The 18,890-nt window shown below is 26.2% G+C and overlaps 3 protein-coding genes across 3 annotated transcripts; 2 read left to right on the forward strand and 1 right to left on the reverse strand.

The window, feature by feature from the left end:
- Positions 1-2,057: 2,057 nt before the first annotated feature.
- Positions 2,058-5,718, forward strand: Bma-dhs-22 (oxidoreductase, short chain dehydrogenase/reductase family protein; the record flags this gene model as incomplete). Its single annotated transcript, XM_001896262.2, has 8 exons — positions 2,058-2,140; positions 2,774-2,960; positions 3,287-3,377; positions 3,727-3,834; positions 4,514-4,689; positions 4,837-5,019; positions 5,291-5,361; positions 5,619-5,718. The coding sequence occupies 8 exons, from the start codon at positions 2,058-2,060 to the stop codon at positions 5,716-5,718; spliced, it is 999 nt and encodes a 332-aa protein (XP_001896297.2).
- A 3,182-nt stretch (positions 5,719-8,900) lies between these two features.
- Positions 8,901-10,216, forward strand: Bm3123 (Uncharacterized protein; the record flags this gene model as incomplete). The annotated part of the gene is made up of 4 exons (XM_043082278.1): positions 8,901-9,168; positions 9,464-9,496; positions 9,701-9,856; positions 10,065-10,216. The coding sequence occupies 4 exons, from the start codon at positions 8,901-8,903 to the stop codon at positions 10,214-10,216; spliced, it is 609 nt and encodes a 202-aa protein (XP_042938212.1).
- A 1,135-nt stretch (positions 10,217-11,351) lies between these two features.
- Positions 11,352-15,871, reverse strand: Bma-atg-18 (uncharacterized protein; the record flags this gene model as incomplete). The annotated part of the gene is made up of 11 exons (XM_043082279.1): positions 11,352-11,492; positions 11,751-11,868; positions 12,241-12,399; positions 12,735-12,851; positions 12,919-13,108; positions 13,417-13,539; positions 13,781-13,853; positions 14,580-14,636; positions 14,833-14,999; positions 15,369-15,487; positions 15,807-15,871. 11 exons carry the CDS (start codon positions 15,869-15,871, stop codon positions 11,352-11,354), a joined length of 1,329 nt encoding a protein of 442 aa, XP_042938213.1.
- Between the last annotated feature and the right edge of the window lie 3,019 nt (positions 15,872-18,890).

Genomic DNA, 18,890 nt, shown 5'->3' on the forward strand with positions numbered 1-18,890 from the left:
TGAGATCACTGGAAAAATTTACTATTATTGATTGGTTTAATTGAATGATAGATCTAACAGACCAATAAATTTATATGCTATGAAAATGATAAGTTATTTGTAACTGATATAAATGTGTTAACAAAACAGTTAACTGATGAGAGAAGTAAATAGATACTTGAAAATATGGAATATTTTCTTGAAAAAAGTCTAACAAATTTGCATAGACCAAATTATGATGTACTATTTCATTCATGATTATCAGTTTAGTGACATTTGATATCTTTCAAATAATTTCAAATATTAAATTCATTTAATTCGAGAATTTACATTCTGGAATCTTTCACTGATTGCTAGTTAATAGCTCTATTTTTAAAGTGTAAAAAGCTATGGGAGAAAAAATCATTTGATAATATTTGCTTATATCATTGATAATGGATTAGAATAATTAAGGGAAATTTGTTGGAAAATGTATACAAATATTTAATCAGTTCCTAAGAAAAAGTACACGTATACGTGATAGCTAAGAAAGTTTTGAATTATAGATAAAGCTAGCACTTCTATCTATGCTTTATCTATTTGGTAAGAAGTTAGTTAGATTATAGCTGACATTTTCTAATGTTCTACTAGCACTGAAATCAAGCGTACTTCTAACTTAATCTCATTAATAATAACACATTCTATTTAGCATTTCGAAAAAATATTGTTACATTATATTTCATAGAAATATAATTAATTGTTGGTTAATTTGTTTTAGAAGCAAAAAAAAAAAGTCAATTATTGCAATATCAATTGTAATGAATATAAAACAAAAGTAATAAAATAAATGATAAAAGGATGATTTGATAAAAAGGAAATACACATAAATAATGATATAATTGATATTAAAATTAGCAATATAATTATTTATAAATGATCACTCACTTATATGATATTAAAATACACAATAATTATATGATTGAAAAATGTATCAAAAAACGAGTAATAAACAATTGCACATTTTTGATAAATACCAATAAAAATCAATAAATTGTCTTAATTTATTGAAAATTTTTATTTAATATAAAATGGTTAAATTTTTGTTAAGTAAATAAGTGAAAAATAAAATAATCAATAAATAACATAGGAAGAGAATGAATGATTCCTTTTTTTATTTTTTATTTTTTCTAACTAAAATTTAATAGCATAAAATATCACTATTGACCAACAAAAAACGAAACAGGCACATAACGACCTTGTAGATTTGTCTTCTCGGATGAAAGTTTTATAAATAATTAAATGATTGTATTTGATATTTTAAAAAAGGACAATTAGTAGTAAAAGAAATTACGGCTTCAACTTTTTGACGAATTCTTGAAAAAAAAATATTTAATTCTTATTATTTTGAATAAATGAAATGCAAAATTCTCGTTTTCTTTTTTTTTTTTCTTTCTTTTTTCATCATTAATTTAAAATTTAAATTAGGCTTATAATATCATAAACTTTCACTTTGAAAAGAATTCTTTGATAATATGTGTGAAGAGAAGAAATAAACAAAAGTAAATTGATTTATCAATAGAAAGTATTCATTTTTTTTTGTTTTATTTCAAAAAGTGTAAGTAAAAATAGAAAAAAAAATGAAACGAAATATTATTATTTGCTTTGTAAAATAAACTAATTTTCATTCATACCAATTTCTTTGCTAATGCTGTGACAAAAAAAAAAAAACATTGACAACTGATGTCTCGATTTTACTACTACTCATTTGTTACTATCGCTCGATATTCAACTCTGTCTACGCGTTCGTTTGTTAGTGTTAGTATCCGGTTGAATTCAAACATCGACCCATTTAACCATTAGTATCATTCTCGACAAATCTTCTATCTCAAGCGTACCCATCCGTCTGTGCTATTTCTCGAATCAATCAAATTGAATTACTGATTGCACGTAAACTCGAATTTTTAATGATTACTTTTGCACTGAAATCATCTCAGATACTTTTTTTTTTTTGATAGATTGTGGGTTACGTTGTATTGAAGTGCTGATAGGATGAACAATTGTTAGTGACTGATTAAATGATTGAATTTTCAGAATCTTCGATGACATCAGATGAAGGATATTTTGGAAGCTTGTCGGTTCCATTATTTGGTGTTTTGACATGTGCTGGTATCTATTTTTTGAGGTGATTGGAATTAAGGAATTGAAGTTAATGTTCACCTTACCTTGTAGATTCACATTTATTTTATCATTAACACCTTTTCTAGAAACGGAAAATTTTTTCTTTCATACATTCCGGTTTCTATGAGTGATGATAGAATGATCTGATATGTTGACTAGTCATCACAGTCAACAGATCAAGTTTAACGTTCCATCGTTATGCGAATACTTACAGTGAATATATCTGTAAAACAGAGTAATTATAAATTATTTATTATTTTTTTTCATAGTAAAACATTACAGTGTATGCTATCGCAATAGATTGATTTGTAACGAAAGTTTGCATGATTCGATTTCGACAACCATTTGCTCCATTTTACATTACACAAATTCTCTGCACTTAATTAATTGATATGAAAGAAAAAGAAAAGAAAAAAGAAAAGCAGATTCCTGAGTGATTTAAACTAAATGAAGCAATGAAAAAATAAATAAATAAGGCAGTAGGATTTACTTAGAAATAGGAATCGAAAAAAATATTGTCCAATACTATCAAATTCATTTTCATTTTCTCTTTTATGTCACATTTATCATAAGTTTTATATCAATTTAATTGAAGAATGAACAAGAAATAAACACTGTTTTCATTTTTTTTTTTTAGACGTTACTTGAAAGGTGCACAGTTCAATGAATATGTGGAAGCTGGAGGAAAAATAGCATTAGTTACTGGAGCAAGTGCAGGTATTGGAAAGCAAACAGCCCGAGAGCTTAACCTTCGAGGTGCAACTGTTTATATGTTGTGTAGAGATCGTGCAAAATCGGAAAATGCAAGAATTGAATTGACAAAAGTAAGAAAATTTTCAAAATTCAGCTCTATAAAGTTAAGGACGAATTACCGCAAGTCTAAATGTGCTCTTCATGCATTCAAATGTAATTTACTGATCTAAGATGTCATTTTTGGAGATAATTATGCATTTTATCTGTTCTTTTTGGCAAAATAGAAGCGTTCATGTTCAGATATATGTTTATGGAAATAACTTATGAAATGAAATTAATATGACATTATTTTATTTTTTTAAAAGTTTTTTGGATACTTAAAAAAATATTTTCTTGTCGACTAAGTGAAGTAAGAAATTTTCACGTGCTTTTAAACTTTACTCTTCTTGCATTTAAGTTGGGTTGCAATCCAACGAGATTAATATTGAAAGATGTGGATTTGGCAAGCTTTGCAACAATTCGGAAATTTGCTGATGAAATTAGATATGGTTAGCCTGTACCTTGAAAATTAATTAGGCGATTAAGATTAGTAGCTATTTAATGAATGAATTTTGAATTAGAATCTTCTCATTTCGCTTTTTACTTATCTATAAAATACGTTACTTTTAAAAGTTTAGAAGTAAGCAAATCCTGAGTTTGAAATTGTTGGATTTCTAAAGTTCTAGTTCAATGCTTATCAGTTTTATGTTAGAACTGCTTTTAGTAAACTCTTCCTGTCATTTTTGCTTTTTGTGCATAATAGCACTACTATATTCCAAATGTGATCAGATATCAGTTATCTCAGCAATTATAAATGCTTTTTCGTTCATCTTTAAATTAATAATCTGCACTTTTAAGAGGTGGATAAAATAGACATACTTGTGAACAATGCAGGAATAATGTTTTATCCAAAATTCGAGTTAACAGAAGATGGCCATGAAATGACATGGCAAACGAACTATCTTGGTATGCCATGTCAATTTTTATTTTTCGGCTATATTTTTAAAAAAATCCAACACTAGGAAGTTTCGTAGGATAAGATTTTAATTCTGTTTATGTTTTTCCTATTAATACAGTTTGTTATATTTCAGCAATACTACTCATTTGTTAGTATTGGATTCCTTTTATTACAAAAATTAGAATTTCTAACTGCCTTAATACATTTGACTTATACATACGCGCATATGCGCATTTCTTTATTTCCTTTATTTACTTGATATATGTATTACTTACTTATATTGTTTGCGGAAAAAAAAATGAGAAGAAAGAAAATGCTTTATTTCCGAATAACGCTGAGTGATAAGACATGCAGTAAGTTAGAATTAATCAAAAATGTGTGAAAAAACAAAATTAGTAAAATATAAATGGAATGCAAGTCAAAGTCAAAAATGTATGATGCACTTTTTACTAGTAAGACTCATAAAGTTAACTTATCGTAAGATGATATAGTGTCTAATTTTTTTTTTTCAAGCATACATTTTTTAGCATACTTGATAATTCTCATCTTCTTTTATCAGTGACACACAATAGAAAAATACCTACAACATTTTTTATTACAATAAAAAATACCTGCAACATAATTTATTATATTGTGCTTAATTAATAAGCAGTTAACATTCACTGAAATATTTTTTTTTTTTTGCAGGACATTTTCTACTTACTGAACTATTACTTCCATTGATTAAGAAGTCATCGAATGGACGAATTATCAACGTTTCCAGTTCACTTCATAAAACGGCTGATAGTGTTGATGTTTCTATCGTTAATAACAAAAAATATTTCAGTAAATCGATGCCATATAGTAGATCAAAGTTAGCTCAGGTTATTTTTTCTTTTTTTCGTCGTTCAAAAATTTCTTTAAATATTGATTTTTGTGCGCTAATGATTAATAAAATTTTAAGGATAAAATGTTTGATGCATATTTGCAGAATTTTGTCGTTTTGTTTATCTTATTTATTTATCCTTTAGGTTATGCATGTTCGTGAATTAACCAGACGACTAAGGACAAAGGATCCAGGAACTACAGTAACAATCAATGCTGTACATCCCGGTGTTTGTTTCACTGAACTTATGCGCTATACGGTTTTCAGCCGGAAATATATCCTAAAAATCATTTCACCACTTCTTTGGTTCTTCATGAAGACTGATAAAGTAATTTTGTTATTTCTATTAAATTGTTAAGCAATTCGAGTTCTACATTTAAGTAATTGTCCTTAAAAAAAAAAAGAAAAAATAATTTAGGTTGACTATCTTAATCAACGATTAAATAAACTATGTTCCAGGATAAATTTTCTGCATTTAGTTGAGATTCCGTTCTTAGCTTATTTTGAAGAGCAAATGATATGAAACTAGAAATTTAATTTAAGAGCAATCATTAAAGATTGCTTATTGTAGCCAAGTTTTTAAGTTGAATTATTTTTAGGATGGTGCGCAAACAACGTTGTATGTGGCTTTAAGCAAAAATGTGGAAGCTATTTCGGGCAGATATTTTGGGTTTGTCTTTTAAATATTTTAAAAGGAATAGTAAAGGGTCAAATTTGTTTTTTATAGGAACGGTGGAAATGCTATTCTCCTATTTTAGCTCCTTCCTATAATGGAACATTGAGATGTTTAATTAAGCTATTTCAAAAATTTCATTTACAGTAGTTTGAGATAGTTCATATTATTTGTTTCAGATTTTCTTTTTAAAATTTCAACTTAAATTTGAAATGATTTCAGCAAAATGAATATGGACAAAAATTTTGTTTTAGGGAATGTAAAGAACATACTCCTTCGCCGAATTCATTGGATGACACTAAATGTAATATACTGTATAATCAAAGTTTGGAAGCAGTGAAACTATCGGAATGATTTAATTGCATCTAACCTGCAGAAATTAATGTTGATATTACCTGTGTGTAATTTATCCATGATTAATTTCTTTTTGCAGGTGTTAAGATGACACTTTTATTTTAGATTGAGCTCAATATTTTTGAATTTTTCTCTCCGGTAAAAATAAATGTGTGCTATGTCAATTATTTGTTTTGATATGCAGTGTTTTAGTATTATATTTCAAGTCTGGTTCAATAATAACCAAATCACAAGAGTAATTAAAAATATTATATCTCTAAATTTCAATATTTTATATTTTTATGAATTTTTCTAACAATTTATGATTCTTTCTAACATAAGTTATACTGAATGTTTGCTACACTATTTCATAATTAATAATTAAAAAATTGAATAAAATTAATTTGCGACAAGATATTATATTTAAACTTTGAATTTTTCATTTTTAGAAGCATTAAAGAGTATCAAATCTCTTAAATTACAAATTCATGTCATTATAATGTTGTGTGTTAATAAATGATAATCAGTTATCAGTGATACTTAAATATGTTTTACAAAAAATTTAAGTGATACGTTTACAAATATGTTTTAAACTTATTCACTTTTAATAGAAATAAGAGTTAAACACAAATGAATGATATAGCTTGTTTTGTCTGATTAAAATGATATAATCTGAATATGTTAAGCATTATTAATTTTTTAATGGTATTTAACAAAAAAATGAAATAATTTTTTTTCTCTTCTTAAATAAAAATATTTTTTTTTAAAAAAAAAAAAAAAAAAAACATAAAAGATAAGTAAGCAAATGAAGGCGTTAATATCTGTTATCATTTAGCAACAATTAATTAATTTATTTGCGACAGAAATATGCGATGGAATTTTATTTCTCTTTTAAATTTTAAATATTACTAAATTAAAAAATTGTATGAATCTAGCATGCATTATTTTAAAAGAGTTAAAATTGAAATCTTTAAATGCATTATTTAATATTTCATAGTTCAGATATCATTTGTGAATTTTAATAGAAGTAAATTTGATTGAATTCAGTGATAAGGAAATGTTTAACTATTTAAGTAACTATTAATAATTAATTTTGCAGTAGTTAGTATTTTTTGGTCTTTTTTCTGATAAATTTCTGATATAAACAAAATTTTAAGATATGAAATTTATTTGATAAAAAATATTTCAATAGCTAAACATTGATATTTTTTTTTCATTGTATTTTTTTTTTTTTTTTTTTTGCTTAATACTTTAAATAGGAAGATATCAATTAATTAATTAATTAATTAATGAAAAATTCTTATTACAAATTCTTTATTTCTTTTATATTTCAATTCGCTTTTTTTTTTCATCACTGAAAACTAAACATTTAAATGAGTAATGTTTCAATTAATATTTTAACTTTGATACTTACTAAATTTAAACCTTTTTTGTTTAACGTAGTAAAAAGTTATTATTTAAAAGTTAAGTTAGTTATTATACTAAAAGTTATTTGAAATTAAATTTATCAAATTTATCATATATTATCATACTACGAAAGTATAAAACGTTTGTCACTTTGATAAAATTTTTAATTTTCAGATTGTTTTTCCCATTTATTTAATATTTTAAAAAATTAATGATTTTTTTTTTAATTCAATTTTTAAAAAAAATTAAATTAAATTAAAAATGTTCTTCAAATTTTGTTTTTTTTTTCAGATTTTTTTTTTTGAAAATAACTTTAAATTTTCTTAAGAAAATTCCTGCGAATATAATATATCATCTATTTAAAAAAAAAAATAAATAGAAAATCGAATCAAATTTTCTTAATTTTTTACAAAAATTTCGAATTTTATTTTATCTCTAATTGGACTCTTATCAAAAAAATATCCATTTTCTTTAATTCATCTTTTTTTTTTTTTTTTTAAATAATACAAAAGTTTTTAAATTGAAGTAATATATTATGGGATAATGTCAAAATGATTTTACACCAAAAATTTGAGTTTGTTGATAAATTATCATCGATAAACAGTAATTCCTACTGAAAATGACAGTCTATTTGGACAGCTTTTTGTCATTTGCCTTTTGTTTGAATGTAAAAATAACAAACAAATCAATAATTTAAGCATAAATTTAAAATTAGAAAATAATATTTGATTGTAAAAGTTTATTCGTTTTTTTTTTTTTTTGTCACATCATTGGATGATATATCATTTTGGTTGCTAATTTTTTAAAATTAAAAATTTTTGAATCATTTAAAAAATGAAAAAAAGAAGATTTCATCTGATAAAATATTCATATTCTTACCATTATTATTGCTAGCATAAATATAGTATCATTCATTTATCAGTAATGAACAATAAAACTAGCAAATTCTATATTTTATTGATAGCATTATTGGAAATTATTTTTATTTTTTTTATTAAAAAATAATTGGAAAAAGTTTGAAGAAGCAGAGATGAAATGAAATAATAATTACATTCAAAAAGTTTTCGATTTTTTTCTAATTTTTTTAATGAATTTGATTTGGCTAAAATATTTTGTTCAAATTTATTAAATTAATTAAAAATTGTGATTAAAATATTTACATTTGCTATTTTAGCTCGTATTTTTGAGTTTTTTTTGCACAAACGTTTTTCTAATTTTTTTTTTTCAAATTTAAATTTATAATTTACAAATAAAAAAAAAAAGCAAATCTTGCAATTTAATTTTACCCTAATTTATCTCATTAAAAAAACTTTTGAAATTTTCATCTTTTTTTTTTTCTATTAAATTAAATATTAAAAAAATTGTATGAAATAAAAAAAAAAAAAAATGAAAAGAAATTATTCATATAGTGATTACTGAATATTTGAAAATCATTCATTTTTAACATTTTTTTAATTTAAAATTTTTTTTATTTTAATAAATTTCAAGTATTATCACTTATTTGTCACATATTTTGTTTGTTTTATTTATAATTTGATCAAAATAATAATAATAATAATACTAAAAATGCTTTTTGTTTGTTCAGCTTGTATAAATTTACAAATTTATATGCAATGTTTACACAAAAAAAGCAAAAAAAAAAAAAGAAAGGTATTAATTTAAAAGATACAAATATAAATAATAAAATCAGATTGAATGAAATAGTTTAGATAAAAATGGCTTTATCCAACAATTGTAACAATCTTAAACTGATAACTATTCTTATCATACTTTTAAATCACTATCAGATATATGCAATGGCTCAGGATAAGAATGAAAAAGTGGCCAAAAATATAAGTAATGAATTGAGCCAGAAGAATGTAAGTGGACGAATGAATCGAGCTATGAGCAAAGCAAAGACTGAAATGATCCAAGAGGATTTGGACAAACAAATGAGTCGAGTTATGAGTAAAGAATTGACTCAAATGGGCCAAGAAGATGTGGATGAACAAATGAGTCGAGCTATGAGAAAAGAATTGGCTCAAAAAATGAATAAAGTATTAACTAAAGAAGCGAATGAAGAATGTATGTTTGTTTTTTTGTTTTTTTTTTTTTTTTTTTTTTTTTTTTTTTTTTAGCTAAAATTTATGTTAAATATATTTTAGATTAAATCTTTTCTTTAAATCATTTAAAATTTTTCAACTTTTGACAGTTAGAGTTTTGCAAATTAAAGACGCTTATACTTATTTGATATAACGTTTAACTCTTACAATAGTTGTTGATCTTTGTTATTGTAAAATATGCAAATGATGGTTTTTTTTTTTTTTTTTTAATAAATGAGTTAAATAAAAAACCAAAAATGACTTGAATTTATTTTTAGCAATAGCCGATGCTACCAACATTTCAACTTCAGGTATGAATGTATTTCATTAAATTTCAAACTAACTTATTTTGATTAGTTTGAGTTTAAAGTAAAATTAAGCAGTGTAAACTTAACAACTGTCATCCTTCTACTTTATCAATAAATTTGAGTACAACTTAATTTGATTTCAATTTTATCTTTATATGCTAAATTATTAATGTAACGTGAAGTTCTCAAATGCCTTTTATTACGTAGAATTATGTTATGATTCGGCTTTACCTGGTCGTGAATCGGATTGTACAAAGTATGGTTACCTTTGTGACAATATTTTATACTATAATTTGATGACCTGGCAATGTCCAGTAACATGTGATCGTTGTTCTGATCTAATTACTTCATCACCTCGTACAGGTAGGTTAGGTTTATATTCTTACAAAATTTTCAGTGAAAATTTACATCAAAAGATAGCACAAGCAATAATTAATCTTTTATTAGTGTACATATGGAATGAATAATTTTTTTAAGCATTGAAAAAATGAAACTCAATAAAAATTAAATCATTCGCTATTGCAGATAGTTATGAATGAATGAAGAAAAAAAAAAAGCAATATTTTTGTAGGTAAACTTACAAATGGTACCTGTGTTGATCTAAAAGGTTCAAATGGTCATTCGGATTGTCGAAGATATGCAATGCTATGTCGAGATCCACGTTATGCCTCACTAATGGCAACTGAATGTCCTAAGACTTGCAAATATTGTTCGGAACATTGATCATATCAGAAATATTGATACAATTGTTGAAATTTAAATGCTTCTAAAAAGCATTTAAATAACACATTACTTATCATATGCTTTGGATATAATATTGCTTTTTAGTATAAACAATTTGTTAGATTTTGTACAATAAAATATCAATAAAGCATCTTTCAAATACAATTGCTATTAGCACAATTGATGGCAAACAAATTGCCAAAAATGATAGCAAAAATCTAAAATATTCTACTACGATGTTATCGAAGCTATTGTTTTGCAGTAGATATTGATAAAAACCAGATATTAAGAGTTTAAAAAAAATACATAACATATAAAAATATCCTGAACAAAAAAAGATGGTACAATGCAATGCAAAAACTGAAAAATGTGGAAAAAAGTTTGCTGCTCAAACGCACAAAATTTACAATTGGAAAAACTTTTTTTGGACAGAAATAAAAAGCAGTAGTTTTACACAACAAAAGAATTATAAAAATATGAAGAAAGAATTTTACAGAAAGAAAAAAATATGGCATGTTGGTGGGGAAATTATACCAAACAGAAAACCTGTTAAGCACTAACTACTACTCAGCATCTACCTACTGAACTTCATTTCGGAATTATTTTCAAAATAATTCATTCTTTCCTTAAAACGATAAGCTAATAAATTGCACTCAATTCCAGAAATATGAATAGATTATTGTAAGTCTTACTTTTGCTCAAAAATAATGAACAAGTAATGGAAATGTAATTAAAAGTGATGATAAATCCTAATCTTATTATCATTTTGAGACACTCAGCCATAAACGAAGCAGTAAAGAATGACACAAAATTACTGTAAAATTAACTTTTAAGCAATGAATCCAACAAATTGCTCAATCTTCGCCATAAACGAAGCAGTAAAGAATGACACAAAATTACTGTAAAATTAACTTTTAAGCAATGAATCCAACAAATTGCTCAATCTTCGAACATTCCTTGAATTCAGATACAATTTAATACATGGAATTGAATTACTTACATATATTTACATGTACTTACAAACCTTACGTTTTTTTTTTTTTTTAATGAATGCATGCTATGCAAGTGGATTCATCAATTACGTAAGAATATTTCTTTTTTTTTTTTTTTTTTCACAAGCAGAACAAAATAAAATCTATGCAGTAGAATGATTCAAAGGTGGAAAGTTATCTGCTATTTGCCTATCCATAGTTTGTCCTTCGTCATCTTCCGTTCCATCATTTTCTTCATTATTTTCATTGTTGGGTGGATCATTTGCATGGACTACTGGAGAATACTAAAAATTCTCTTAATTTATTCATGAATAAACAAAAAAAAAAACTCATGAGTTTTTTTTTTTGAATGGAAATTTTAGTATACTGTACTCTCTTATGTTATTGCATTCAGAAAGAACAAAGTTTAAGCTCTTCGTTAATCATGTAAATGTTCTAAACTTTAGAATCAATAACTAAAATACATGTAATACGTGCACAAATGCTGACATCACTATATCGTATACTTTTGTTCAATTGAAGAGTAAAAAAAAAAGTCAAACCTTTATGTTAACTTTATGTTGTCGTAATAGCGTCAATTCACCTCCTTCTGCCTCTACGGGATATATGTATACAAAGCCATCAGTAGTTACAACCAGCAAATTTAGTTTGTCATTAATTCTAAAAATAGCAGTAAATATGCAAAAGATTTCAATCATCAACATTAAAACTATGAAGAAATTATCGGCGATGCAATAAAGTATACTGCATCACTGGAAACTTTATGTAATGCGATACCTAAAAACTGAACATACAATGCAAATAAGCTCCCAGTTATTCATCAATTTTTCAATTTAGTAAGTTGAATATTTTAGTAAAGATTTTCCTAGAGTTATGGTGAAATTTTTTATAGGAACAAGTAAAGCTTACAAGTTTGTTATCAAAATAGATCTAAAATGATCATTAGAACAATCAGTCCCTTCCAAATGGGAATATAACAATTATGAGATACAAGATATCTGAGGTTAATTAGCATTAACATAGAAAAGTTACATTGATAGCGCAACCGCATTCCGCTTTCCAACTGAAGGCAATCTTGCGGTAGCAAAACTTTTTGCTCTCAACCAAAGATCATTCATTTGTGCTGGTAAATAACTACTCGCTTGTTTTGACAAATAATCTACCCATCCTTGTTCTTCAGTGTCCTCATTTCTGAAATTTAATGCTATCAATATTATGAGAAATCCTAAATTTTAATTCATGAACTGAAAAAACAATAACCGGTTACTGTATTTCTCTTTGCTTCTGCTTAAAAAGTAAAGCACAACTGTATTCATCGAATTCAAACATGACAATGTAATGTATACGAAATAATAATAGCCGATATACGTTAAATTCGAAAATAAAAAAACAAAGATTAAATGGTGCCCAGATCTCAAATTTTAGCGTCATAATTTGTAAATCGAAGTAAAAAAAAAAAAAAAATTAAAAAGCAGATGACATGTCTTTCAAGAACTGTAGAAAATTATCAAATAAGTATATCTTACTCATTTACTGGATCAGCTGTTCGTTCCAATTTGAACACATGAACCGTTTCGGTATTACTTGAAGAACATAAATAGTTACCATCGAGACTAAATGCCAATGAATAAATGGTAACAAACCTGCAAATTGATTAATTTAATCTATCTAAAACTAATAAAGAAAATTTTCACTATATGCAAAAATTACCTTTTAACACCGCGTGTAAACTCATACAGTCGATCGCCAGATTCAGTATCGAATACACGAATTACAGTACCACGGGTTGAAGCAGTAGCTAATTTTTTACCATCGTAACTAAAACGTAACGCTGCCAATGGGCTTGTATGCGCCGAAATTGTATTCATCGAATTCAAACATGACACGTCAAATAATTGAACTTGAAAAAATGTTAAAATTAATATTAATTTTGAAATGCATCACTGTTTTATCTTACTGCTCTCATGTTTTATACCTTTTTTATGCAGAAATTTATCGTATGTAATGTTAATTTATGAATGAAAAAATAAAAAAACCTTACTTTTTTACAAACTACTGAGCTTTGTATTAGTAGTAGAATGAGTGCTCTTCTATTAAAATTCATTTTCACTACTCTTATTCAATGGTGTTGTAATAAACAAGCAAACAACTCTAAGAATTCTGCATTCTAATAATACTATGACAGAAAAAAACCAAAAGAATAATTACCATGGCCATTGTTAATTGAGCCTGGATAAGCTAAAAACGAATTGACGGTTGATGACAAGTCGATGATACCATTAGTATTTGAAGGCGTATCACGGATTGTATGAATAACCGGAAAAATATCAACTTCAATAAAACATAATTTTGTTTTATATAAATTTATTTGATAAATAAGTTTCCTTCATTTCTACGTAAAATCACGAATTCTATCCAAACAAAAACTCAACATATATGAAATCCAAGCAAAGTTAATAGTATGAGTAATCTAACATGCAATATATATAGTATTGTTAAATGTGATTTCAATTTGATAAACGATATGAACACATAATAGATTAGATGAATGAGATCGTTATTTGTAAACAACCAATGATTGCTTCCACATTAAGTGGTACATTAATTTTAGAGTTTTCCTGTGGTTCACTTCCGATCAGAAATGTCTATAATAATAACTCGAGTAATGATAAATCAGCTGTTCTTTCAGAATTTCGAAACATTAATAAAAGCATCAACTTGCATATCAATAAGTAAATTCTTCAACAGTGAGCTAGAAGTTCTCAAAATTAATGAATCTCTTTCAAGCTTTTTCCCTTCTTTTATTCATCTTCCTTTATTTTGCAAACTGTCAAAGTGAAAACAAAAACCTTAAGATTTTTGCATAACAGAATATTTTAAACAGTTATTCATAAAGATAGCAATATGATCTCCTGACGAATAATTGAACTTCGTGTAATACATTAAAAGTTGGCTTGATGACCATAATTCTTTCCAGATGACTGTAGTCAAAATTGTGTCATCTTATGCCAATTTTTTCAGTATTATTACATATTAAAAAAGACTTGTTGAAAATTTAAAAAAAGAATTTGCTTTACTATTCGCTGCTTTGCCTCTTATTGTGTTTCTGCTTAAACATATTCAATTTTTTTTCGTCATATAGCATAGCGACGTATTAGTGCATATGTAACTCAACAAAATCATCTCTATATTCGATTTAGATATTTTTATAAATATGACTAAAATGGTTCAGATGTTACTGAACTGACAATTTGATATTGCTCATACAAATAAAAATTTCTGAATTTTAAAAATCAGCTTATTGAAATTCAGAAAAAATTCACAAAAGCATGTGCTGAAAAACAAAAAACAAAAAAAAAAAAAAAAACTACCTTCATATCTTTAACTGTATGAATATATACTATGTCTTCTAGGCAAACTACCATATACTGCAAATAAATGCATTAATTAAACTCTGTTATCTGAAAGTCAACTTCGAAATAGATTGAAGGATTTTTTTTTCTTCAGTTTTTGAAGAACATCAATGAGTGCTTGAGCATTCAGTTTATAATTTTAATTTTCAAAATACTTTAAATTAACTTTAACGTACTGAAAATGGAACTTCAGGAATAACGAAAAACTTACGTCACGATTTAATCTCACTGCTAGTACTGTATTTGTATAGCTTTGAGCACAAATCTCATTGTTTTTCTGGAAATGATAAATCCGAAGTTTACGTGGTGCTTGCGTCGATACCAGCATTAAAAGACTGGATGAGAAGAGACGCTCAATGAGCATAATTTCGGAAACTTCTATAATTGGAATGTTAAAAGACATTTACTTCGAATATATAAGCAGCAGTTTGATATTTCAATTTTTTGAAGTTAAAGTTGAACAGCAAGTATAGCTACATACATATTTCTGAAATCTCTGTTCGATGATTCGAATGACTTCTACGTTCCTATCAAATTCTAAAACACATTTCCCACTACATCTCGAAACTGTCCTGATATTGTTAAATCGATTTTTTTTTTTTTGGTAGAATGACAATGTCAGACTTATGAGAAGTGCAATGACGAAATTAAAACAGTCCTAGTATTTCCTCAATTCTTGCATTCCTTAAAGTGTGACAAGAAACCTATTCGATTTTTTAAAGATATAACGATGGTAATTGACTTTACCTATATTCTTCTTCTTGTCATCTGAAAACTGTCTATAACTTTCGTGAATTAAGTCAAGCTTATCAGTTTTTTTGACTGAATATAACGCATAACTGGATGCTGCACCCAAAGCAATCGACCTGTAACGGTATTTCATTAACACTAAACTGATTACATAGGTGCTGAAACACCTGAACACTGTGAAACTGGAAAAAAAAAAAAAACGTAGGAAAAGAACTGCATTACTTATATAGACGCAAAAATAAAACAGATCTTCATAGGTCAAACGTTTAAGTCAAAATACTTTTTTATCTTATAGCTCAAAAAAAAGTATTTTGATATGTATTTTGCTAAGTGTATCATGCTTTTATTCATGCAGCATCTATCACCGCAAAATCAACTTTTCCAGTTGAGACCTATTCGACATATTTAAAAAAAAAAAAAAAAAACGGAGCTTACGTAGCATCCTGATTGAAGCCAACAAAAGATAATTCTTCAGGTGACAATTCATCATCCAGTGACATCGGCGGCTCAGTTGTTAGGCGAGTTGCTACTACCTGTAAAGTCCGTAAAACACCATTTCCTGCATCCGATAACCACCTGAACATATCGTCACCAAGTTGTGGTGCTCGAAATGAGCTAGGACGCAGCAACACAGTATACTTGATACACTTGCAAATACTAAGAAGTGAAGCCCAAATGGATTCTTATCCTATTCTCAAATAATCAAGCCTAAGTGTACTATTTCTCCTGACCCTAATTCTGTTAAAGAGGTCACCAGAGCCTTCAAAGGGAAAGCAATCAATAAATAGACCTTTCTAGTCTAATTAACCTACCTCTCCCAAAAAAGTAATTCACGGGGTCATAATCGAATAGAACGCGGAAGATGGACTGGCCAGTGCCATCCTCTTTCTTTCCCTAAATCATCGCTTCAAAACGATGGTGAATTATCATTATCATCCGTGTAATATTTAGGCATAGAATTGTTACGGGAATAAATTCTCCTTTAACCTTACCAAATTACATTTGTTCTCGTCCCCTCATCTCAAGCTACTTCTGATTTATCATCTTGAATTTAATGCAATTCCATTAGCGACTCTATACCAATTGCTGGAGTAAATATGATGAGTATTAGAAACTTACTTGGAATTTCAGCTAAAACTAAATTCGTCATATTTCTTAAGTGACAGAATGTATAATCTTTTTCATCATTTCATGTAGTTACATCTTCCATGTTCAAATGATCAATTTTTTAGAATAGACCTGAATTTCTCCACATTAGTTTACTTTAAAACCATATTTTCAGAAAAATTTCCATTAATAGATCAACGACAACACTACAGATTAAGTAGTAATTAGTTAGGTAGTACGTAAGACTCATTTAAACTCATTTTTCATTAGTCATAAAAACAAAGCACAAATGGGTATTTCTGTAGACATGAACTTCTTCAGATTTAGTTTGTTCTTGCTCTAATTTCTTTTAGAAACAATTAACATCTGATTACAAACATTTAAAAAGGAAAGAAAAGGACAATAAGGGAGTAAGAAAAAAAGAAGTCAAAGAAAAAAAAAAAAAAAAAACTCCAATATGTTCGTCTTCAACTTGTACATTTGTGGAATAAATTGGGACAGTCAGTTAAATCTATATTTCTATATCGAATAAGCTGAAGACGAACCATTCAATGAACTCATTCTGTATATGGTACAAAAATAAGTTTAAAAAAGTAATCTAACATTTTCTAGTCTAGCATAGAACTTATGCAAATTTCTACATTATGCATCGCACACTAACATACCACTTCATTCTCCAACCACTATCCATTTTTTGCACAGTGAAATTCTTTCCTTTTTCAAAAATTCAAAAATCTTTCCAATTTCTAATTTTCAAAAATATTGAATTCACTAATAAATGTCAAACGTTTCAGATGGGAAAGCATTCTATACAAATGAGAAAAATTAGTGAATCAAAAAGCGCATTTTGAAGAGATAATAATATACACTAAAATTTTACTTCCATGATAAAAACAAAGAATTTAAATGTCAGATCGTCCGTTTCCAATCAACGCTTATTCTTTCTTCATATTTCCAATATTCGACCATTTTTACGACCGCGTCTAACTATACGCACGCAAAGCGTACATTCAATACAATCAATCACCAACAAAAAGCCAATCGAATGCGCTGCTAAGCATCTTGCAACTGTACGCGTGCGCAAAATTATCAATCGCTGTATGCTTTTGCATTCATCGATGCCTTATGACAATTATACAATGTATGTTATCCTGATTGGGTCGCTATGAAAATTCTATGATTCTTTCTTTCAAATGTCACAGAGAAGTATGTTTCGTCGTTCTCTTTCATTCTAATAAATTAATGTCACAAATTACTCATTGCAATGGAATCTCGATTAGTTGATAAATTGAAAAGTGCAAAAATTTGACAATTATAAAAGGGAAAATATATAATTAAAATTTTGAAAAATACAGGATAAAAAAAAAAGATTGCTATAAAGAGAAATGTAGATATTATGTATTTATTCTTTCATTTTTCTTTTTACAAAAAAAAAAAAAAAAAAAAGACTCTTATAAATGTTTTATTATTAATTTAAATGATAGAAAGAAATAGCAAAAGTTTTAACTCTAGTATTCATTATTGCAGTGTTATTTTTTCTATGTTTATATCAATTTAAGATTAAAATATTAAAATTAATAGCTTATTATTCATCCATAAAATTATAAATGAATTTTTCCAAAAAATTAATTATGACTAATTAAATGAGTTATGCTTTATTTCCAATAATTTTTTTAATTTAATTTAATTTGGAGATTTTTTGATTTTAATTTTTTTTTAATTTTTTAATTTTAAAATATCTCTCTGTTAGTGCAAATTTTATTTTTGCTTGTTGTTATTTGCAGTATAGTAATATGCAATACTAATATTAGTGATTTTTTTTTTTTTTTTTTTTTGAATTATATAAAAAATATTGAAATTTAGAGTTTTTTTTTATTTGGGAATATAATTCTGAAAAAATTTTTTTGAATGATGAAAAAATCATTTTTTATTCTTATCACCAAGATTTCTCGACTAGTTAATGTTACGAGAAAAGCTTTGAAAATGATTTCAGATAAAATAGTTTTTGAGTTTGTATGGTTTTTTTTTTCTTTTTTTTTAAAAAAAAATTATATTTATGATTTATTTTATCATTTAATTTCAGAAATAAAAAATTGCAGTCGATGATAAATCATTTCAAAATATATTTTTGTTGATTTTTGTTTGAAAGCGCTGTTGTCTATGGCAACGTATTATATTTATTATAAATATGTAATGTTTGCATGCTTAAAATGATAAAATTTCATGTTTTACTATATTACTTTTTTTAATAATTTCAGGCTAATTCGATTTGAGGAAAATAATCCTTAAATTATATAAATTTCACTTTTATCATATTTAAAATTGGTTAAAATGATATCAGTAAACGATAGCAAATGATAAATTAAATGATTAAAATTAATTTCTTCTAAAATGATAAAAAAGAATTTTAAG

The sequence above is a fragment of the Brugia malayi genome, assembly GCF_000002995.4.
Source record: "Brugia malayi strain FR3 genome assembly, contig: Bm_v4_Chr4_scaffold_001, whole genome shotgun sequence".
In the NCBI taxonomy this organism is placed as follows: domain Eukaryota; kingdom Metazoa; phylum Nematoda; class Chromadorea; order Rhabditida; family Onchocercidae; genus Brugia; species Brugia malayi.